Source organism: Pelophylax lessonae (assembly GCF_965119305.1).
Source record: "Pelophylax lessonae genome assembly, chromosome: 4".
NCBI lineage: Eukaryota > Metazoa > Chordata > Amphibia > Anura > Ranidae > Pelophylax > Pelophylax lessonae.
In genome coordinates this window covers 613135708-613160332 of record NC_138771.1, presented here as the reverse complement: position 1 = coordinate 613160332, position 24625 = coordinate 613135708, and the positions used below count along the sequence as shown (strand labels likewise).

Genomic DNA, 24625 nt, shown 5'->3' with positions numbered 1-24625 from the left:
ATGCATAATAAAGTGCTGCAGTAGTGGACTCACTCACAACAATATGTTACTGCAGTGCAATCAGTGTAAAACTGCTAGAAAAAAAGCTAGGCAACAACAACAGCTACACAAAATACACATACATAGTGGATTGGATGGACTGGAGTCAGTGGAGGACCACCTATGCAGTAATGCACTGACTGCAACTAATGCAGTGCAGTCAGTGCAAAACTGCTAGAAAAAGAGCAAGGCAACAGCTACACATGTCACAGTGGATTGGAGGACTGGAGTCAGTGGAGGACTACCTCTGCAGTAAGGCACTGACTGCAACTAATGCAGTGCAGTCAGTGCAAAACTGCTAGAAAAAGAGCAAGGCAACAGCTACACATGTCACAGTGGATTGGACTGGAGTCAGTGGAGGACTACCTCTGTCTGCAGTATGGCACTGACTGCAACTACTGCAGTCAGTGCAATACTGCTAGAAAAAAAATCAAGGCAACAGCTAGACAGTGGATTGGATTGGAGTCAGTGGACTACATCTGCAGTAGGGCACTCACTGCAACTACAGCAGTCAGTGCAAAACTGCTAGAAAAAAAGCTAGGCGACAGCTAGACAGTGGATTGGAGTCACTCAGCGGACTACCTCTGCAGTAGGGCACTCACTGCAAATACAGCAGTCAGTGCAAAACTGCTAGAAAAAAGCTAGGCAACAGCTAGACAGTGGATTGGAGTCAGTGGACTACCTCTGCAGTAGGGCACTCACTGCAACTACAGCAGTCAGTGCAAAACTGCTAGAAAAAAAAGCTAGGCAACAGCTACATATTGGATTGGATTGAACTCTTAGCAGTAGGGCACTCACTGCAACTACAGCAGTCAGTACAAAACTGCTAGATAAAAAGGTAGGCAACAGCTAGAGAGTGGATTGGAGTGGAGTGGACACTGCTATTTTCAATACTCCCAGTTAAGTAAAACAATATTATAATGCAGAAAGCAGAACATTTCAGCATGTCCATGGTCACCTGTTAAAGGTCCTCTGTTTTATTCAAACAATGCTGCAACTTCATAAATAGGGATGATCGAACTTTTCAAAAGTTCAGTTCGGCCAGAACATCCGAACTTCCCGAAAGTTCGGCCCGGATTTCAGAACCCCATTGAAATCAATGGGACCCGAACTTCGGTAATCAAAAAACACAATTTTGAAGCCCTAAAACCCAATAAATGCCCCTAAAAAGTGCCTAGGGTTCTGGCTCATGCCCCAGGGACTATTAATTACACAAAAAAAGTTCTTAAAAATTGTTATTTTTGATAGAGAGCCAATTATTGAAAAAATAAAAAAAAAAAAAAAATAAAAAAAAAAATTCTTTGGATTTAGTGTCTGGAGGGTCTAAAAAGTGTACCTGTGAAGTTTCAGCTCTGTAGCATGTCCAGAACTAGAAAAAAAATATGGTTTGTATTAGGTCACTTATAGAACAGGGATATGGCTCTACTATTTTCACACCTTGCCGGTTTAGTAGCAAGTGTTTTTTTGGGCATTTTTTGGGGGACTTTGGAGGCAGACAAAACATCTGAACTTCTGTGTAGGGGCATATATACATACACCCATGTCTGTATTTATACACATACACATATATAGGTGTGAAAATAGCAGAAATCTATGCTTGCGCTAATTCACACTAATATGGCTTCTCTCCTATAACACCAATATATGTGTATGTGTATAAATACATATAAATGTGTGTATATATAACCCTATACAGAAGTTCAGATGTTTTGCCTGCCTCCAAAGACCCCAAAAAATGCCCAAAAAAACGCCTTCAAGAACACACCTGGGCATTTTTTTTGGGCATTTTTGTTGGGGTCTTTGGAGGCAGGCAAAACATCTGAACTTCTGTATAGGGTTATATATACACACACACTTATATGTATTTTTACACATACATAGGTGTGATAGGAGCGGAGACATATTGGTGTTCATTATTTCATTAGCGCAAACATAGTGTTCTGCTACTTTCACACCTATATATGTGTATGTGTATATATATAGACATGGGTGTATGTGTGTATATATATATACCCCTACACAGAAGTTCAGATGTTTTGCCTGCCTCCAAAGACCCACAAAAAATGCCCAAAAAAAATGCCTGCAACAACACACCTGGGCATTTTTTTTTTGCGCAAGCATTTTTTTGGGCATTTTTTGTGGGTCTTTGGAGGAAGGCAAAACATCTGAACTTCTGTGTAGGGGTATATATATATATACACATACACCCATGTCTGTATATATACACATACACATATATGTGTGAAAGTAGCAGAACACTATGCTTGCGCTAATGAAATAATGAACACCAATATGTCTCTGCTCCTATCACACCTATATATGTGTATGCGTAAAAATACATATAAGTGTGTGTGTGTATATATAACCCTATACAGAAGTTTAGATGTTTTGCCTGCCTCCAAAGACCCCAAAAAAATGCCTGCTCAAAAAAAAAAAATGCCCAGGTGTGTTCTTGTAGGCATTTTTTTTGGGCGTTTTTTTGGCGTCTTTGGAGGCAGGCAAAACATCTGAACTTCTGTATAGGGTTATATATACACACACACTTATATGTATTTATACACATATACATATATAGGTGTTATAGGAGAGAAGCCATATTAGTGTGAATTAGCGCAAGCATAGATTTCTGCTATTTTCACAACTATATATGTGTATGTGTATATAAACATACATGGATGTATGTATATATACCCCTACACAGAAGTTCAGATGTTATGCCTGCCTCCAAAGACACCCAAAAAATGGCCAAAAAAATGCCTGCGCCAAAAAAAAAAAAATGCCCAGGTGTGTTCTTGCATGCGTTTTTTTTGGCAATTTTTTGGGGTCTTTGGAGGCAGGCAAAACATCTCAACTTCTGTATAGGGGTATATATACACACACACTTGTATGTATTTATGCATATACACATATATAGTTGTTATAGGAGCGGAGACATATGCCTGTTAATTATTTAATTAGCGCAAGCATATGTTTCTGCTACTTTCACACCTATATATGTGTATGTATATATATATATATACAGACATGGGTGTATGTATATATACACCTACACAGATGTTCAGATGTCATGCCTGACTCCAAACATCTCCTCAAAAAAGCCCAATAAACGCCTGCAGCAAAAAGCATGTTGACAGGCGAGAAGCCATATCAGTGCACTGAATGTGACCTAAGAGAAACGATCTTTCCTCTATAGCGGTCACCCTGATATGGAAGGGTTTTGTCACCCTGCCATAGCACTCACAGTCAGTTAACCCTACACTACACTAAGGTCCCCTCACACTTAACACTTTCCCTACAGAAACTAAATTATTAAAGCTAACTATATTGGAAAATAGCACCCTAACTACACTAGATATCCCTTTCCTCACACTAAAAATTGCTAAATGACACTTTGTAGCAGAAGTAACAGAACTGCTTCCACTCTCTTCCATGTCCCTGTATAACAATGCTAGGAATTTGGCGGGGGGTATCTTAAATACTGGGGGCGTATTCACTAATGATTGGTCTATGGACCCCCTAGTCACTCCAATCACATTCCTAGCATTCTCCTGCCCCCTCAATTGGCTTTTAGTGATGGTTCTGGTCCAATCACGGGCTTTCAAAGCCCATTTCCTGAACCATTGCATTTTGGTCTGTTCTGGTTGCCGAATTCCAAACTTTTACAGCAAAAAGTTTGGAATTCGGCCGAACCTCGAACAGCCAATGTTCGGGTCGAACCGATGGTCGACCCGAACCATTCAATCATCCCTATTCATAAACATGCTCAGGAGTGGAGGACAGAGGAGCAGAGAGAGAGGTATCTTCTAGCATGGGAAGCAAGTCTTTTGTAGCGTTCCTCATTTTCTCTCCACCACTGATGAGGATGACTTCTTCTGTCAATTACGGCTTCTTTCAGATATAGATGAAGTTCATCATCCAGGCTCATCGTTGCAGATTCAGAAGAAATTGAATCCTCTGCATGAGGCCCCAATAAATCACCGCAAATGTCCTGATCAATTTGACGACGATGAAGAAGATTCTCTTCTGTTCGTTGATGTATTTTTGGAAATTTTTCTGTTTTTTCAGCATGCCGCTCTTCATTAAAATAGTGTTCTGGACTTGTCTTTTTGGCAGGAACCCCCTGCACCTCCATATCTTCTGTCAGCCATTGTTTCACCTTAGCCAATACATCATCAGAAGAGAAAGCATGGTTCTTGTATCGAGGATTCAAAAGACTTGCAAGCACAACATTTTTAATCTCTTCATGCTTCTCAAAACATATATCAATCAAAGCTCTTTGGCTTGACAGACCATCATTTGAAAATTGGAGGGTGTTGTGTGCCATGATGACAGAGGTCTGACGTATCAGCAAGCCTCATTCCTTTAGGCATATTTGCTCCACTGTCTTGAAGTTGCACAAGCATCCCTCGGTCTTTGTTGATTCCCCATCCTTCAAGCATGCCTAGAAACATTTCTCTACTGTACTTAGCTGTATGGAATCCTTGCATCACTTTTGTATTCAATACCAATTGCCTTTTTGTCCATCCGCTGCCAATGAAGGGGCATATAAGAATGAGTAGTGACTCAGACTCTGTTTGTGATCAGTAGTCCATCGTGAATGATAGTGGGTTGCCAGCATTCTCTGGTTGCAGCATAGCCTTTACTTTGTCAACTACCTTTTGGTGCAGCTTTGCCAGCATTTTGGTTCGATAATACTTCTCACTCTTCAGTGTGTAGCTTGGCTCAAGGATGGAGATCAACTGCTTAAATCCTGAGTCAGACACCATTGTAAATGGCTGGTTATCAGTGACAATCATCTCTGTGATTACTCTGTCAAGCAGTTGGGATCTTCCATATGAATCTAGACAGTGACATCTGTTTTTTTTCACAAACATATCTGTTATTGTTGCCTGGGATAGTGGAGGAAGTATTGAAATTGAATTAAAATCACATTGATATTAGTTTTTTTTTTATTCGTTTTTTCTGTGCCGCATGATACAATTCAATATGATGAACTCTTAGATGAAGAAGATTTGACATATTTTTGTTTTTTATGTTGTTTGTACATGTGTTGCACACTGCTGCTTCTCCTGGAGATGGTTGAGACGAGAAATAGTCCCAGACCACACTTTTACTCTTACTCTTTCTCTCCTCATCCATCTCCATTTCAACTTGAAAGACATAACAAAAAGATTAAAGAAATGGCTTGCTGAAGCTGAATTTGCTGCTGCTGCTGGCACTGGCACCCTTTTGTGGGTTGGTGGCTGACGCCTGGCAGTGTGGCTGGCTTGGTTTCACCCTGTTGTGGGTGGCTTGCTTGCCGAAACACTGTGGTGGATGGCTGGCATCACCCTGTTCTGGGTGGCTGGCTTGCAGGAACACTGTGGTGGCACTGGCTGGCTGGCTTGGTGTCACCCTCTTATGGGTGGCTGTCTTACAGGAGCACTGTGGTGGCTGGCTGGCTTGTTGTCACCCTGTTATGGGTGGCTGGCTTGCAGGAACACTGTGGTGGCTGGCTGTCTTGGTGTCACCCTGTTATGGGTGGCTGGCTTTCAGGAACACTGTGGTGGCTGGCTGGCTGGCTTGGTGTCACCCTATTTTGGGTGGCTGGCTGGCTTGGTGATTGGTGTCACCTTGTTATTGGTGACTGGCTTTCAGGAACAGTCTGTGGTGGCTGGTTGGATGACTTGGTGTCACCCTGTTATGGGTGGCTGGCTTGCAGGAACACTGTGGTGGCTGGCTGGCTTGTTTGGTGTCACCCTATTATGGAAGGCTGGCTTTCAGGAACAGTCTCTGTGGTGCCTGGTTGGCTTGCTTGGTGTCACCCTGTTATGGGTGGATGGCTTGCAAGAACACTGTGGTGGGTGGCTGGATTGGTGTCACCCTGTTATGGGTGGCTGGCTTGAAGGAACACTGTGGTGGGTGGCTGGATTGGTGTCACCCTGTTATGGGTGGCTGCCTTTCAGGATCAGTCTCTGTGGTGCCTGGTTGGCTTGCTTGGTGTCACCCTGTTATGGGTGGATGGCTTGCCGGAACACTGTGGTGGGTGGCTGGATTGGTGTCACCCTGTTATGGGTGGCTGGCTTGCAGGAACACTGTGGTGGCTGGCTGGCCTGGTGTCACCCTGTTATGGGTTTCTGGCTTGCCGGAACACTGTGGTGGCTTACTGGTTTGGTGTCACCCTGTTATGGGTGGCTGGCTTTCAGGAACAGTCTGTAGTGCCTGGTTGGCTTGCTTGGTATCACCCTGTTATGGATGGCTGGCTTGCAGGAACACTGTGGTGGGTAGCTGGCTTGGTGTCACCCTGTTATAGGTGTCTGGCTTTCAGGAACACTGTGGTGGTTGGCTGTCTTGGTGTCACCCTGTTATGGGCGGCTGGCTTGCAGGAACACTGTGGTGGCTGGCTGGCTTGGTGTCACCCTGTTATGGGTGGCTGGCTTGCTGGAACACTGTGGTGGGTGGGTGGCTGGCTTGCAGGAACACTGTGGTGGCTGGCTGGCTTGCTGGAACACTGTGGCTTGGGGTCACCCTGTTGTGTGGGTGGCTGGCTTAGTGTCACTCACTCACCCTGGCCTGTTGTGGCGGGTAGCTGGTATGCTGGAAAACTGGTCAAGGTGACGGGTGGCTGGCTTTGTGTCATCTGGGTGGCTGGTTGCTTGCTCGCTGGGCTGGCACCCTGTTGTGGTCGGTGGCTGAGGCCAGGGCCTGTGGGTGGATGGATGGCTGGCAGCAGACCGGACCAGACTGCAGCTGGCTGTAACACGAGGCTGTGTTAGGCGGTTTTAAGTGCAGCACGCAGTGAAATGGTGTCACGTATGGACCGCGCAGGCGTGGGAGGCGGTATTAGAAGGCATAACGTGTGCGCACAACATATGGAATGACGTCACGAAAATATCGGCAATATCGGTAAATCCAAAGGCCGATACAGATATATCGGGGAAAGTGCATATCGGCCCCTGATATATTGGTGTTGCCGATAATCGGTTGATCTCTAGTAAAAATGTACAGAAGATCATTTGTAACCCACTTATTCATTTTCTCAGTTTTTTTTTTTTTTTTTGTTTATCTTCTAAATGAACAGATATTAACCACTTAAGCCCCAGAGGATTTGGCTGCTAAAAGACCAGGGGTTTTTTTGCGATTTTTTACTGCGTGACTTTGACGGACAATTGCGCGGTCGTGCGACGCTGTACCTAAACGAATTTCACGTCCTTTTTTTCCCACAAACAGAGCTTTCTTTTGGTGGTATTTGATCACCTGTGCGATTTTTTGATCATGCGCTATAAACAAAAAAAGAGCGTAATTTTTGCAAAAATAACAATATTTTTCAAATTTTTTTATATGAAATTCCCCCCCAAAAAAATGTAAAAATCAAAATTTTTTAACATTTTCGGCCAAATTGTTTTACGCTACATATGTTTGGTAAAAAAAAAAAATCGCAAAAAGCGTATTTTGATTGGTTTGCGCAAAAGTTATCGCGTTTACTAACAAAGGGAAAGATTTTTGTCATTTTTGGTGTTTTTTTTTTTAACGAGTAATGGCGGCGATCTGCGTTTTTTTTTGCGGTACTGCGACATTGCGGCGGACAGATCGGACCCTTGACTGACATTTTTGACACTTTTGGGGGTACCAGTGACATTACTGCAGTAATCAGTGCTATACATATGCACTGTTACTGCAAAAATTACACTGGCAGGGAAGGGGTTAACTTTATTGGACAGGGAGGGGTTAAGTGTGTCCTAGGGGCGTGTTTCTAACTGTGCAGGGACATTGCTATTGGTGTAAAAACAAAGATCAACAGTTCTACATAGTAGAACTGTCTGATCTTCATTTTTACACCAGGGAGAATGACGGGCGGCTTGTTTACATAAGCCGCTCCGCCTTTCTCCCTTCACAGGAGTGATCATAGTGTGACCGGCAGACATCGAGTCCGCCGGACACGCGCACTGACTTGTCTGTGAACGAGCCGCGGCGGGCGCGCGCCTCGGCAGGCGCGCGTCCGCCCGCAATAGGCTCGCAAGTCAGTGACAGGCGAGTGACGTATCCATACGTCACTCTGCCTGGCCGGGGCTGACTGCCGCAGTACATAGTCGTGCGGCGGTCGGCAACAGGTTAAACAAAAAAATAGACCCCTTTGTTTACAGCTGCAGAGGACAGCAACGATGGGTACCCAGGGATCTGTCGGATTTAACAAAATAATCTGTTCTCTATTTTTGATCATCATCACAGTAATCAGTTTGTCTAATATTGTATTCTTTACATACCTAGCTTGATGACTCTGACTATGGTCATCACATAATTGTCATAGTTGTCATTTGGTTGCACCTCATCCATTCGTGCTCTGTATACTGTTGAAGAAATATGTCAGCATCAGTAATTAATAAATCAGTATCCACAACAAAAAATAATAATTTGAGTTTAAACCTGATTCTCACCATAGTCCACTCCTTGTCCACAAGCTCTATTCATCCTTTCCTCTGCATCCAGCTGACCTTCAAGTTGCTGCTGCAAGAAACAGTTTGCTGAAAGACAAAAAAAAAAGCTGAGGATAACGGGTCACCGACATTAATTAGTTTGTTCGCATAAAGAGGATTAGATGCCTGTACAAAATACATTTACCGGTAAGGATGTTTTAAGAAGCAATGCCTGCTGGAGACCCACAGACATTAGATCACCCCCAGATCCAGTAATAAATGAGTGGATCAGGAAACCTAGTCATCTAATCTCTACTCACGACAAGTTATGCAAAATGATTCAAAGGGACAAGCACGAAAAATTCTCGTTTGATGACAGAACAAACAATTTTGGTTTAATTAATATAGTATTTGTGCGAAAAAAATTGCGTGACCGCGCATGCTCGGAAACAAAAGAATAAATGACATTAAAATAGAATACATTATATCAACTGTGAAGTTATATTCTGTCCTATGAGGATTTTGGTAACCTTAGTAACCTTTTGGTTTTTGATAAAAAAAAGTCGTTGAGAGCCTGAGCCAGCTGCTCTCACCCCACCACAGGCCGGCGCGCCAGTGAGTACTGAAGGGGCAGAGAAGACAGCCAACAACTGACAGTCACTGCTTTCTCATCACTGAAGGCTGAGAACAGAGTGATCAGCAGTCTTTGATCGATTAATGGCAGCGAGGGACAGATACAGTATCAGAAAAATGCTGCATCCACCTAGGCGAGTATAAATGTTTTTTCTCTTTTAAGCTGCATAGGCAGCAGCTGGGGTGTACAGATGCCAAAGCCACAATAATTTGATTTTCAGCTGAGGCAGGAGTTACACCTCCCGCCACCATCTGCCAAATGCAACACCATTCAAGTGAATGGTGCCACACTGCATCTTCCCCACAACTGCGTGCAATACAGAAAGTCACAGTTCAGTAGTTCAGTATGGGGGGCTTAAAACATTTGGTGAGGAGGCAATATATGTCCTCCTCACCACCATTTAAACACTTCTGAAAAGCAATCCAAATGCAGATTGCTTATTCAGAGGAACGACAGTCCTTTAACATAAAGTAAAAACAGTAAAATCACTATGCAATAAAATTAAATCAATTAGTGAATTAGTGGAAGCTGCAGTGTGGGGTGTTGCATCCAAAAGACAAATCAGCTTTAGTGCTGGGCAAGCAAGTCTTTCCATTTTATTACACAGTGATTTTTATATGTATATCACTGTTAGGCCTCTTTCATACAGGCATACTTCTGTCTCCATCCTGGCAGCGCACTTGCACCTTTGTCTAATTGGGAGCAGTGGTTGCATCTGTGCAGCCACTGTGTACCAGCAGACATCAATGGGACTGTTTGCATGGGGATGCACAGAACACATGTACATCCCCATGCAAGCAAGCCCTAGTACGAGCGTATACTGTTTTACACCCTGTATGAATAAGGCCTTTTGGCAATGTCATGATGAATAAACTCCTGCACATGCTCAGGATGGGAATCATCTTGAAGATCAGCCAAAACCAGACAAAAAATGTCAGTAGCCGGCAGGGAGCTCTGGGACATTGCAGCACTGGAGAGCAGGTGAGTATAGTTCGGTTTAAAGGATTCCTGCATTGTAAGTGGATTCAGTTATTCTTTTTTTTAGTGTGGTAGTCTGAACTCTCTACATTACTCCTGACCCTTGCACCATGTGTTATACACTCATAGCCTAGAGTAGAGTAGCTGCAGTTTTTTTTTTTTTAACCATACACCTTTAAGCCCTTCTCACTGTTACAGCAATTTGACCATGCCTACCACACTACACACACCACATTACATCACTCAATGTGCCCGAGGTCTTCAAAGACACCTACCAACGCCCTTTCTGACAAAAATGACTGCAGGGTAACTTACATCAGACGGAGCAGGCAGCTTGAAAGCTGCTGGAGGTAGGAGTTTGCTCTCCCCTCCTTCCAATGGCAGCCTAATATGGACAGGAGAGAAAGGGCACCCACTGAGAACATGCCACAATCTCAGCGGGTGCCCCTGGGGAGTTATGGCAGACTGCCCATCCCCCTGTCTCCCCTTGTCATGTGACATATTGCATGACCAGAGAGGGAAAGATGTAGCAGCCACCTTTATGGCTAGTGGGTGTCACTCTGGGACTGAGGTGTGAACTGTACACATGGGGGGGTGCAGTTTACCATCTTTGCCCTGGGCGGTGGGTGACCTTGCCCCAGCACTGATAATCAGCATTCTGTAGGCTTACATTCTGTGTTTACAACATAGCTGTTCTATAGTGCTAAAATGACCAGCTTTCTAGTCAAGCCTGTATGAGACAGTTTTCCTACTGGGTGCATTTGTTAACAGTTTAATGGTCAGTAATTCTTGTGCTACATTGGCACTTCCAATTTGATCAATTGGTCTGCTTTTCATGTGCCTCACCTTCAGCACAACGACATACATGTGCCTGGCAGATCCTTCCCAGTAATTTGCTTCCTTCTTCAAAATGGTAGAATTTTGTGCAACGATTTTCTATAGGAAGAAATAAATTAACGTGAGAAAAAAAAGACAGTAGAAATGCATTTTTCATTTTTTGATGTGTCGGCCCCAGTTGTCAGGTTTTATAATGCTGTCTGTGTTCCTGTTAGAAAGGCTTACCCTCTCTATTTGTTCCTGTGGCCAATGTTAAGGGGATTTGAAGTGATGGAAAAATCTAAAATATTCAGTTGTCACCAGAACAGGAATAGAGGGGAATAGCTGTTCCAATGACAACAGCAGATTTCCCCTCTTTTTGGAGAGATTTCTCTCAATTTTTGTTTTTCTAAAGCACAGGAATTGAAGGAAAATCTCATCAATGGAACACAGATGGCCAAGCACAATTGACATGGGTTTTAATCCTAAACTTTGCTATCCAAACTTAAAATGAAATCGCCTTTAGATATACTTTAAGCATCTAGTATTACATAGTTACATAGTAGGTGAGGTTGAATAAAGACAATAGTCCATCTAGTTCAACCTGTGTAGGTGTGTGTGGCTGTAATCATCTCACATACCCCTGAATGTTCTGATCCTTGAGATGTAAGTCTAAGAGTCTTTTGAAAGCCACCATACTACCCGCAGAAACCACCTCTTGTGGTAGAGAATTCCACAATCTTGTTGCCCTAACAGTAAAGAACCCCCCCCCCCCCGCGTTGCCTGAGGTTAAAACGCTTCTCCTCTAATCGCATTGTATGCCCTCGAGTCCTCATGCAATCCCTTCGAATGAACAGCTTTTTTTCTAAGCTGGGATCCCCATTAAGATATTTATAAATTGCTATCATGTCCCCCCTCAGACGTCTCTTCTCCAGGGAGAATAAATCGAGCGATTGTAGACGCTCTTCATAGTCAAGGTCCTCCAATCCCCTAATTAGTTTAGTTGCCCTTCTCTGGACTCTCTCCAGCTCCAACACATCCCTCCTGAGGACTGGCGACCAGAACTGGACGGAATACTCCAGATGCGGTCGGACCAGAGTTTTATAAAGTGGAAGGATTATAGTCTTATCTCTGGAATGCATCCCTTTCTTTATGCATGCTAATGTTCTGCTGGCTTTGGCAGCTGCCACTTGACATTGCATGCTGTTTTGTAATGCAAAGTAATTGACATGCAAAAACAGCTTGAAGCAGCTTAGAAGGTGGCCAAATTTACGTTAAAGATATCTGTGATGGAATACAGATTTTTTTTTTTTTTTTTAATCCAAGCCAGCCTTCCAAAACCTTTCTAACATTAAAGAACCCTTGATTTAACTTTATGGTCTCACGGGACCCGTGCTAATAATTACTATATCTACAGATCACTATACATTACTGTGAGTGTTATTGGGGAGAATCCCCTCTATACAGATAGCTAAAAGGGGATTATTGATGTCAGTGCTGAGAGGCAAAATTGGAGGAACCCTCCTTGGAGGATCCCTGGTTGAGAAAGGTTGGTCTAAACTGATATCAAATGTAAGGTGAATTCAAATGAATGCACACTGCTTTTGTCCATTAGCAAAATATCTTAGAGTGTTACAAGAATTTCTAGTTGGTTTTCGGAATATGCTGTGCCATAGGTTTCTCATATCCACCTACCGTAGGGATTAATAAGGTTTTGTGTGATTGATCTATCCTTTGAGAGTGATCATCTGGAAGGTGTCTGCTGATAATGTAGGTCAGTGATCTCTAAACTCCAGCCCAAAGACCAAATGTGGTCCTTTGCTTGCTATTATCTGGGCTTTGGGGCACTCTTTCTCCCACTGACACCAACAATGTGGCAATTCTTCCTTCCACTGACACCAACAATTGGTCACTGTTTCTCCCACTGATACAAGGCCCTATTCCTCAAACTGACACCAGCGATTTGCACTCTTCCACCCAAAAACAACAGCGATGGAGCCCTATGCCTCCCATTGATACCAATGATGGGGCACTATTCCCACTGCTAATACCAATGATGGGGCACTATTTCTCCCGCTAATACCTATGATGGAGCACTATTTCTCCCATTTATACCAATGATGGGACATTATTCCTCCCACTAATACCAATGATGGGGCACTATTCCTCCCACTTATACCAATGATGGGTCTCTATTCCTCCCACTAATACCAATGATGGTAGTCTATTCCTCCCACTAATACCAATGAAGGGGCACTATTCCTACCACTAATACCAATGATGGGGCACTATTCCTCCCACTAATACCAATGATGGGGCACTATTCCTCCTACTTATACCAATGATGGGGCACAATTTCTCCCAGTAATACCAATTATGGAGCACTATTCCTTCCACTAATACCAAGGATGGGGCACTAGTCTTGCCACTAATACCAATGATGGGACACTATTCCTCCCACTAATACCAATGATGGGACACTATTCCTCCCACTTATACCAATGATGGGTCTCTATTCCTCCTACTAATACCAATGATGGGGCATTGGTTACATCCATTTCTAAGTTTACTTCTGGCCGACAAAAAATATAAATAAGTCTTATGTGCACGCACTTGTGAAAGTTAATTCGAAACTAGAATGTTCATTAATTTCATCTAAGAAAATCAAGGCACTGACATTTTACACAAACAAAAAGTCATTCAAAACCATTCAAGTCCATGAAGACACTATCAAATTCTTGGACGGATGATTTTTATATTTCAAGTGTCTCCGGTACTAAGTGCAGCATTAGGAACAGCAAATCCAAAAAGCATACGCGTTTTGTTCTCAACTACGATACCCGCAAAAATAAGTTAGGACAACCTTTGAAATCATTGTTAGGTCTTGTGAACCACAGGTAAACCCAATTAATTAATAGTCAGTGGGTAAACCTCCCCTTATATTGGTGGCCAGTGAAAGAATGCTCCTTACAGTGATGGTCAGAATGCCAACCTTACAGACAAAAAAGATCATTGGTGTAATACAGCTGGCTCTGCCAAGTGGCACTGGCCCCAGACCTATGAAGGTACCATCAAATGAAAGGTAAACCAGTTACAGCTCAAGGAACCCTTCATAGCCTCTGGAGGAACCTCAGGATTTCACAGAACCCTGGTTGAGGATACCTGAGTTAGAGTAAACAGCTCTAGTGTGTGTCATTTACCTGGGGTATAATACTCATATACTGTAACAGAAGCTGGCTGGATAAGACCCACTTGAAAGTTCTGATGGGCATAGAATTTCACACATTCTTCGCGCTTGTGGGAAATCTGAAATGTCAGAGGTAAAAATAGGGAAAATGATTAAACAGGCTACTATGACACTGCAGATGTAAAAAAAATAAAAAATAACATATAGTCATAGGGTTACTAAAAACCAAAGTTTAAATATTCAGGTCATGTTATTCTTTTGTTTTTCACATTGTTTGCAATGGCTGTACCAAGCTAAATCCCTATGTATCTAATGTACCACCATTGGAACTTGGACTTAGTCATGTTGAATTGCTTATATGTGTACCTTTCTAAAAACCTTCAATAAAAATATTGGAAAAAAAAAAAGGAAAAAAAAAAAAAACATATAAAAAGCAATAGTATAAAAAAAGTGAATGTGCATATAGAGATTTTCTTTGAATGCATGGACTTGCTGATTCAGTCCTAGGTAGATCCTCAAGGTTTCTTCCATGTTCCCTCAATTAGAGTTAGTATTTGCAGAGACAGAGCTTTGGAAAGTCATTCTCCTCTTACATTTCAAAAGACTGTAACAAACATCCTCTGTATTTAGCTGAAATAAAATGATGTTTGATTCAATTTATGTGTCTAAATGAGAAGTTAAGCAGCCTGTGGATGGTGTTAAGTCAGTAGGTGACCATACTGTTCACAGGGCTGGGTCTAAGGCGGTACGACAATGCCTAAATTGTCATTTGAATTTGAACAATTTTTATTTTATTTGTTATTCCAACCTTATACAATACCCATGCTTTGCTGCTCATCTTATGTCAATGCAAGACTGTGACCTAGCTTAGAGTGATCAAAAACACGCATTGTATGGCTTATTTTGTAATTCGCTTATCTCAGGAGTTGTTCAACAATAACATTCACTGCATGACCTGATACTATTTTAATGGCTAAATAAAGTACCTAAAAATGTTGCATGTGAAACACAGTTGTGAAAATATGTCACAGAAACAAAGAAAAAGTGTCACCATATGTATTTACTTTCAGATACAGTTTAAAATGATCATTCATATCACATTGTTGCTGAATTTACACTAGTTTGCCTTCTAGCTAAGCAGATGGACAATTAAGAAATTATACATTAATGTATGTCCTCACCTTATCCAGGTATAATAGAAGTGTACCCTTCTCTGTTGCTCCTTTGCTAACCTCAAATTTGGAGATATACCTGTCCACACCTCTACTGAGCTGTGATTGAGACAAAGGGGAAAGTTAGTAAAATACATAAATTAGGTTAACCTTTTATCGTTCTTGCTCCAAGAAACTCACCTTATTTAGGCTGTCAACGTCTGGAGCAAACCCAGTCATCATGGAAATGTCAATAATAGACATGGTGGCATCTCGGTCTTTCAAAAACCTACAAAAATGTGAAAGTAGCTGATTATAGTAAGGTAGACGCACTTCTTTTAAATAGGGGGAAAAGGAAGGGAGAAAAGAAAAGAAAGATACAAGAATGCAAGGGAAAGAGAAAGAAAAAGGAAAGAAGATTAAGAAAAGGAAACAGAAAATGGGAAAGGAAATGAGAAAGAAAAACACACTGAAGGAGAGGAAAGAAAACAAGAATCAAAAAAGGAAGTAAACGGGAAAGAAAAAAAGATGTTAGAAAAGGAAAGCGATGAGAAAGGAAAGCAAAGGGAAGTGAAAGGAAAGGAGAGGGAAACAAGAGAAATACAGTAGAATGGAAAGAGAAAAGAAAGGAGAGGGAAACAAGAGAAATAGAATGGAAAGAGAAGGAAAATGACAGTGGAAAGAAATAGAAGAGAAATGCAAGGAAAGACAAGGTAAAGAGATGACAAAGGAAAGCAATGGGAAAGGGAAGAAAAGGCAAAGGATAAAGAACAAAAAGGCAAGAAAAGACAAACAAAAGGGAAATTGAAGAAAAGGGAATAGAAAAAAAAAGACATGGAAAGACAAAGAAAAGAGGAAACACAGAAAAACAAAGGAAAATGAAAGGAAAAAGAAGAGAAAGGAATCTAGAGGGCAACAAATGAAATATAATAGAAATAGAAGGAAAATTAAAGCAAAAGGAAAGGATGAAATGAAAGAGATAGGAAAAGAAAGACAAAGGAAAGAGACAACAAAACAAATCAAAAGAAAGGGAAAGGAAGAATGGAAAGGAAAGGAAAGGGAAGAGAGAGGAAAGTAGGGAAACAAAAGAAGGAGAATTGAAAGAAAAGGCAAATGAAAGTGAAAGGAAAAACAAAGGAATTGGAAAGGGAAAGGAAATAGAAGAAAAAGGCAAGGAAAGACAAATAAGTAACGCAGAGGAAAGAGAAAGCAAGGGGAAGTGAAAGGAAAGATAAGTGATAGGAATGTAGATAGAAACAAAGGAAATAGAAGGACAAGAGAAGGCAAATGAAAGTGAAAGGCAAGGGGAAAAAGGGGAAAGCAAGGAGAAGGCAAAGGAAAGGAAAGACAAAAGAAAGAGATACCAAAAGGTAAAACAAGGAGAAATGGAAAGGATAAGAAAGGAAAGCAAATGTAAAAGATAGTAACAGAAAGAATAGGAAAGAAAAGGAAAGGGAAATGAAAGGAAACACAAGGAAATTAAAGCAAAGATAAATGAAAGAAGAGGAAAGGAAAGAGTAAGGCAAGAAAAAGAGAGGAAAGGGAAAAATATGAATGAAAAGGGAAAAAAAAGAATAGGAAAAAGGGGGAAAGGAAAGGAATAGGAAAGTAAACAAAAGAAATAGAAAAGCTAAGAAAAGGAATTGTATAGACTTTGCAAAGTTGCAATTCTGCAAACTCTAACAGTGGCTTAAAAAAGGAGCCAAAGCAATTTCAGCCATAAGTAGGCTGGTGGCCTTGCTGATCTTATAGGTTCCCCTGAGCCGCTAAAGCAAAACCAAAACCAAAAGCAAATATTAACACAATTACCTTTAGCCTATCTATGTCATTTATTTTACAGTAAATATTGAAAATCCACTGCATACTAGAGATGTGGTGGGCAGTGGGAGAAACTGAGCTGTAAGTCAGTTTTCCATCTTGTACAATGCAGAGTACGCTTCGCTCATGTTCTTCCCAGATTGCACTGCTTTGTGTAGAATCAGTGGGCCCTAATAAGTATCTTTCTCCACAGTATTCTATCAATTAAAAAATGAAAAAAAAAAAAAAAAAAATAGAACCCTTCCGTTACCAGATCAAATTTGTCACGTCTATGCAAACCAAGATTCCTAAGCAAGGGCAGGCCCTCTAAGGCACCCCCCCCCCCACCCCCCATCTTGCCTCAGGAGCCCTGAGCTGTTGGGCAAATGATGACTTTCTGTAAGTAATTTCAACTAATAAAAATATTCATACCTTGCACAGATCTCAAGTGAAATAGTCGATTTAGCCCCTTCTGGTCTCCTAACTGTAAGAAAATATATATTAATGTACAACGACTCCACCCAGAATTTTTTTATATTAGGAATTGATTTCTTGTTTTTTGGTTTTGTGTTGGGGAAATAAAGAACACATTTTGTTTTGAGAAGGTAATACTCTACCATATATTAAATAAAGAATTCTATGTTTTTTGCTTCTTTAAGTCACTTTACAAGTATAGGGGCCTCTTGCCCACATACACCTTACAAGTACCCATTAATGATTTCCTGACAGTTCATAATATTAATCAACAAGTATACCGTATTTATTCGAGTATAACGCGCACACGTGTATAACGCGCACCCCTAATTTTCGATTAAAAATCGGTATAAAATTTTGTTTCACAACCAAAACGTTGTTGAACACATGCGGCCATGATAAAAATCATTTATTGACAACGTAAACTGGTATAAACACAATACCGAAATAAAATTACCGGTAACAGAAGCGTCATATGCAGAACGTTTTCTCTTGATACCCTGAGTTGCCATCTAACGGGTACCAGTATATCAATTAAAATATGAAGAACACTGAATTACGGTACGCAAAACACTGAATTGTACAAAAGCAATGCTTACCGTAACATGTGGGCGAGGCGAGGAAATGAAGCGGCCACCATACAGCGGATAATAAGAATTCTCACCCCCAGTTCGGGCCGCCCACTGTACGCGACGAGGGGACGTTTTTCTTTTCTTCGCCCTTACGTACAGTGAGCGGCTGCAGCCCGGAAAAGGCGCAGTGCGAACTCACAATTCGCCTGCGCCCTCAATGGACCGGCCGCCACTGCCACCCCAGCCCTCGTTTATAATGCGCACCCAAACTTTGATTTCTTTTTTTGGTAGAAAATTTTGCGCGTTATACTCGAATAAATACGGTACTTATAAAAAAAAAATATTATTTTAATGAGCTCCAGTCAAGTGACTATACCTAGGGCTAAGAAAAATATCTTGGGAGAATAATATTATCAGTTTGCTAAAGGCAGGAGGAAATATGTTCTCAGTCTTCTCCCCCTTGCTGATCACTCACTGGGTCTCAAAGTAAACAATGCATAAGGGTGCTGATTAGAGTTGAGCGGACACCTGGATGTCCGTGTTCGGCGGATTCGGCCGAACTTGAAAAAAAAGTCCGGGTCCGTGTCCCGGACTTTTTCCGAACTTTACCCGGACACTGAACCCCATTGATGTCAATGGGGACCCGAACTTTCAGGCACTAAAATGGCTCTAAAACACCAATGGAAAGGGCTAGAGTGCTGCAAATGGCAGCAAAATGTAGTTAAGAGCATGGCAAGTGCTCTGCAAACAAATGTGGATAGGGAAATAACTTAAAACAACAAAAAAAAAACAGAAAAATAAAACAATTTTCTTCATCTGTGAAGGACGAGGCCCATATGGAGTAGGAGGGAGGTTTAGGTGGCGGTGGATGTGGTGGTGTAGGTGAAAGCGGCGGTGGAGGGGGACGAGGTAGCCAACACTACTTTTTTTCAGTCATTTTAAATGAGGGTACACCCCAAAAGAGTGAGAAAAATCAAAAATATAACAATGGCTGGGTAAGGTCGGTACCCATCTCTATTCTGCACAAGGTACGGAAAAGTCCTGTGGGATCCATGCCTGGTTCATTTTAATGAACGTGAGCTTGTCCACATTGTCTCTGGACAGGGGGCTGCGCTTGTCTGTGATAACGCCCCCAGCCTTGCTAAATACCCGTTCAGATAATACACTGGCTGCAGGGCACGCCAGCACCTCCAAGGCGTAAAGGGCAAGCTCAGGCCATGTGCCCAATTTGGAGACCCAGAAGTTGAAGGGGGGCAGACCCGTCATTCACTACATGTAGGCGTGTGCACACATACTGCTCCACCATGTTGGTGAAATGCTGCCTCCTGCTAAGACCTTTCATAGGAGCTGCTGGTGCTGCTGTTTGTTGTGGCATGCTGACAAAGCTTTTCCACATTTTGGCCATGCTAACCCTGCCTTCTGAGGTGATGGCGGTGCCCTGGTTGCGTTGGCGACCTCTTCCTCCTCCTCCTCTGCCTTGGCCTTGTGCTTCCACTGTGGCCCCGCTGTCAGGTGGGAATACCAGCAGCATCGCATCTACCAGCGTGCGCTTGTACTCGCGCATCTTGCGATCGCGCTCCAGTGAGTGAATTAAGGATGGTACGTTGTCCTTGTAATGGGGATCCAGCAGTGTGGCCACCCAGTAATCAGCACAAGTTAGAATGTGGGCAACTCGGCGGTCGTTGTGGAGACACTGCAGCATGTAATCGCTCATGTGTCCTCTGTATCCCCACAGCCACGCACCAGTGATGACCATGAGCTGGCCTGGGTGCCACCCTGCTGTGAACATGGTTCCATCTCCTCCTCCATCTCCTCCTCCTCATCCTCCAGAACTGTGCCCCTGCTGGACAATTGTGTACCTGGCGTTTGTGTGTGCAGGAACCCACCCTCGGAGCCACTTGCGAATGACTGCCCTGAAAGCCTTGGAAATGTTACCTCTTCATCCTCCTCCTCCTCCTCCTCCTCCTCATCCTGTGCCACATCCTCTTTCATCATTGCCCGAATCGTTTTTTGAAGGAGGCATAGAAGTGGGATAGTTAAGCTGACAATGGCGTCATCGGCACTGGCCATGTTGGTGGAGTACTCAAAACAGTGCAACAAGGCACACAGGTCTCGCATGGAGGCCCAGTTATTGGTGGTGAAGTGGTGCTGTTCCGCAGAGCGACTCACGCGTGCGTGCTGCAGCTGAAACTCCACTATGGCCTGCTGCTGCTCGCACAGTCTTTCCAGCATGTGCAAGGTGGAGTTCCACCTTGTGGGCACATCACATATGAGGCAGTGAGCGGGAAGGCCGAAGTTACGCTGCAGCGCTGACAGGAGAGCAGCAGCAGGGTGAGAATGCCGAAAGTGCGCACAGACGGGCCGCACTTTCTGCAGCAGCTCTGACATATCGGGGTAATTTCTAAGGAACTTCTGCACCACCAAATTCAGCACATGCGCCAGGCAAGGGATGTGCGTCAAGCCGGCTAGGCCCAGAGCTGCTATGAGATTTCGCCCGTTATCGCACACCACCAGGCCGGGCTTGAGGCTCGCTGGCAGCAACCACTCATTTGTCTGCTGTTCCATGCTCCTCCACAACTCCTGCACGGTGTGTGGTTTTTTCCACAAACAGGCAAGTTTTAAAACTGCCTGCTGTCGTTTACCCCTGGCTGTGCTGAAGTTGGTGGTGAAGGTGTTACGCTGACCGGATGAGGAGGCGGTAGAGGATGAGGAAGTGGAGTAGGAGGAGTTAGGAACAGGAGGCAAACTGAAGCGCCCTGCAATCCGGTGGTGGAAGGACATGCGCCAAATTGCTATCCGCCTCAGGCCCATCCGCCACTGCATTTACTCAGTGTGCCGTTAGGGAGATATAACGCCCCTGACCGTGCTTACTGGTCCACGTATTGGTAGTTAGGTGGACCTTGGCACAGATGGCGTTGCGCAGTGCACACCTGATTTTTTCCCCCACTTGGTTGTGCTGGGAAGCGATGGCTTGACTGGAAAAGTAGTGGCGGCTGGGCACGACGTACTGTGGGACAGCCACTGACATAAGGCTTTTAAAACTGTGCATCTCCACCAGACAGAATGACAGCATTTCAAAGGCCAAGAATTTTGAAATGCTGGCATTCAGGGCCAGGGATCACGGGTGGGTAGGGGGGTACTTCCTCTTCCTCTGAAGTGTTTGGGAGATGGAAAGCCAAACACATTGTGGAGATGGTTAGTGACGCAGGTGGTGGTGTTGCTGACAGATCGTCTGTTTGCTGGGTGGCAGGTGCCGGTATCACTACAGGGGTGGATGAAGAGGCCGAGACTGCAGCAGAAGAGGAAGCAGGAAGAGCCAGAGACCTTTCTTGGTTTTAAAGGTGTCTACTCCACTGCAGCTCGTGCTTTGCACTTAGATGCCTGATCATGCAGGTTGTGCTCAGGTTGAGAAGGTTTATGCCTCGCTTCAGGCTCTGATTGCACAGGGTGCAAACCACTCGTGTCCTGTCATCAGCACATTTTCTGAAGAACTTCCACGCTAGAGAACTCCTTTGAGCTTGCTTTGGTGCGCTCGGTCCCTTGCTGCGTTGGGCAGTAGCAGGCATAGTGTCTAGGGCACGGCCGCTCCGCTTCTGCACCCTGCTCCCTCTTCTGCTGTGCTGGTGGCTCTGTGCGACCACCGCCTCTTCCTCCAAACTACTCAGGTCACCTGCATGACCTATATTCCATGTGGGGTTGAGGACCTCATCGTCCTCCACATCATCTTCCACCCAGTCTTCACCCCTGCCCTCCTTGTCGGGCAGCAGTTGGCACCTGCGTTTCGTCATCATCGGAGACGTGCTGCGATGGTCCTTCCATGTACTCATCTTGAGAAATAAGTGGTTGGGCATTGCTGCACTCAATCTCTTCCACTTCTGGGGCAGGGATAGGTGGATGGCCCTGGGAAACCCTGCTGACAGAGTCATCAAAAAGAAGAAGAGACTGCTGCATGACTTGGGGCTCAGACTGCTTGCCTGATTTGCAAGGGGGTGAGGTGAAAGATGGTTGGACATCGGCTGCAGGTGCCAACTCTGACCTTTCTGCAGTAGACTGGGTGGGAGACAATGTGAAGGAACTGGAGGCACTGTCAGCAGCAAACCAATCTACTATCGCCTCTACTTGTTCTGGCCTCAACACTTGTAGAGGCGCATGATGCCCTACCAAATACTGCTGCAGGTTCTGTCGCCTACTCACACTTGAGGAAGGTGTTTCACTTGTGTGTGTAGCTGGCACAGATCGACCACGTCCTCTCCTTGCAACAGGAGCTCTACCAGCAGCACCACGACCCAGGCCACGGCCCCTATTTGACGGTCTCCTCATATTTCTGTAATTTATGATCTTGCCCTAGAAAGGTGTTTATTGAATAGCGGAACAAAACAACAACAGTATCGCACGGGTGTATCTCACAGTCAAATATGCAAACTATGCCGCAATTTAATTTTTTTTACCCCAAAAGGGTGTTTATTAAATAGCGGAAAAGAAAAACAGTACACAAATACAACGGGTGTATCTCACAGTTGAATATGCAAAGTATGCCGTAATTTAATTTTTTTCACCCCAAAAGGGTGTATATTGAATAGCGGAATAGAAAAAAGGATATGTATCTCAAACGTACAAACAGAGACTAGGTCCCGATTACAATTTTTTGTACCCTAAAGGGAGGAAGAGGAGTAGGAGGAGTTGGGAACAGGAGGCAAACTGAAGCGCCCTGCAATTCTTGGCGGTGGAAGGAGATGCGCCAAACAAATTTAAAAGATGTATCTCACACGTACCGATACAGACTATGCCGTAATTAAATTTTTTTCACCCCAAAAGGGTGTATATTGAATAGCGGAATAGAAAAATTTTTATAAAACGGTGTATCTCACACGTACAAACACAGACTAGGCCCCGATTACAATTTTTTGTGCCCTAAAGGGAGGATGAGGATGAGGAAGAGGAGTAGGAGGAGTTCGGAACAGGAGGCAAACTGAAGCGCCCTGCAATCCTCGGCGGTGGAAGGAGATGCGCCAAACAGTGGAAGGAGATGCGCCAAACAAATTTAAATGGTGTATCTCACACGAACCGATACAGACTATGCCGTAATTTAATTTTTTACACTCCAAAAGGGTGTATATTGAATAGCGGAATAGGAAAACATTTATAAAACGGTGTATCTCACATGTACAAAAACAGACTAGGCCCCGATTACAATTTTTTGTACCCAAAAGGCAAGATGAGGAAGAGGAGTAGGAGGAGTTCGGAACAAGAGGCAAACTGAAGCGCCCTGCAATCCTCGGCGGTGGAAGGAGATGCGCCAGACAAATTTAAAAAGGTGTATCTCACACGTACTGATACAGACTATGTCGTAATTTAATTTTTTACATTTCAAAAGGGTGTATATTGAATAGCGGAATAGAAAAAAAAATTATAAAACGGTGTATCTCACGTGTATAAACACAGACTAGGCCCCAATTACAATTTTTTGTACCCTAAAGGCAGGATGAGGAGTAGGAGGAGTTTGGAACAGGAGGCAAACTGAAGCACCCTGCAATCCTCGGCGGTGGAAGATGCGCCCCAAAAATTTGGAAGGTGTATCTCACACGTACCGATACAGACTATGCCGCAATTTAATTATTTTTACCCCAAAGGGTGTAGATTGAATAGCGGAAAAGAAAATATGATATCAAAAGGTGTATCTCGCACGTACAGACCCAGACTAGGCCCCAATTACTATTTTTGGTACCCTAAAGGCAGGATAAGGAGTAGGAGGAGTTCGGAACAGGAGGAAAACTGAAGTATCCTCCAATCCTCGGCGGTGGAAGATATGCCCCAAAAATTTGGAAGGTGTATCTCACACGTACCGATACAGACTATGCCGCTATTTAAATCTTTTTACCCCAAAGGGTGTAGATTGAATAGCGGAATAGAAAATATGATATCAAAAGGTGTATCTCACACGTACAGACCCAGACTAGGCCTCGATTACTATTTTTTGTACCCTAAAAGCAGGATGAGGAGTAGGAGGAGTTCGGAACAGGAGGCAAACTGAAGCACCCTGCAATCCTCGGCGGTGGAAGATGCGCCTAAAAATTTGGAAGGTGTATCTCACACGTACCGATACAGACTATGCCGCAATTTAGTTCTTTTTACCCCAAAGGGTGTAGATTGAATAGCGGAATAGAAAATATAATATCTAAAGGTATATCTCACACATACGGACCCAGACTAGGCCCCGATTACTATTTTTTGTATCCTAAAGGCAGGATGAGGATGAGGAGTAGGAGGAGTTCGGAACAGGCAGGAGGCAAACTGAAGCACCCTCCAATCCTCGACGGTGTAAGATGCGCCCAAAAAATTGGAAAGGTGTATCTCACACGTACCGATACAGACTATGCCGCAATTTAATTCTTTTTACCCCAAAGGGTGTAGATTGAATAGCGGAATAGAAAATATGATATCAATAGGTGTATCTCACATGTACAGACCCAGACTAGGCCCCGATTACAATTTTTTGTATCCTAAAGGCAGGATGAGGAGTAGGAGGAGTTCGGAACAGGAGGCAAACTGAAGCACCCTGCAATCCTCGGCGGTGGAAGATGCGC

At 43.5% G+C, this 24625-nt stretch overlaps 1 protein-coding gene across 1 annotated transcript in view; it reads right to left on the bottom strand.

The window, feature by feature from the left end:
• Positions 1-24625, bottom strand: part of LOC309553571 (A.superbus venom factor 1-like) — a 476096-nt gene that overhangs the window by 23009 nt on the left and 428462 nt on the right. The window contains exons 33-39 of the mRNA XM_082254843.1: positions 17428-17479; positions 15400-15487; positions 15229-15318; positions 14061-14166; positions 10891-10980; positions 8454-8540; positions 8283-8366 (exon numbers count right to left, since the gene is read on the bottom strand). Of these exons, the coding sequence (XP_082110969.1) occupies positions 8283-8366; positions 8454-8540; positions 10891-10980; positions 14061-14166; positions 15229-15318; positions 15400-15487; positions 17428-17479 (597 nt within the window). The remainder of the gene's footprint in view (positions 1-8282; positions 8367-8453; positions 8541-10890; positions 10981-14060; positions 14167-15228; positions 15319-15399; positions 15488-17427; positions 17480-24625) is intronic.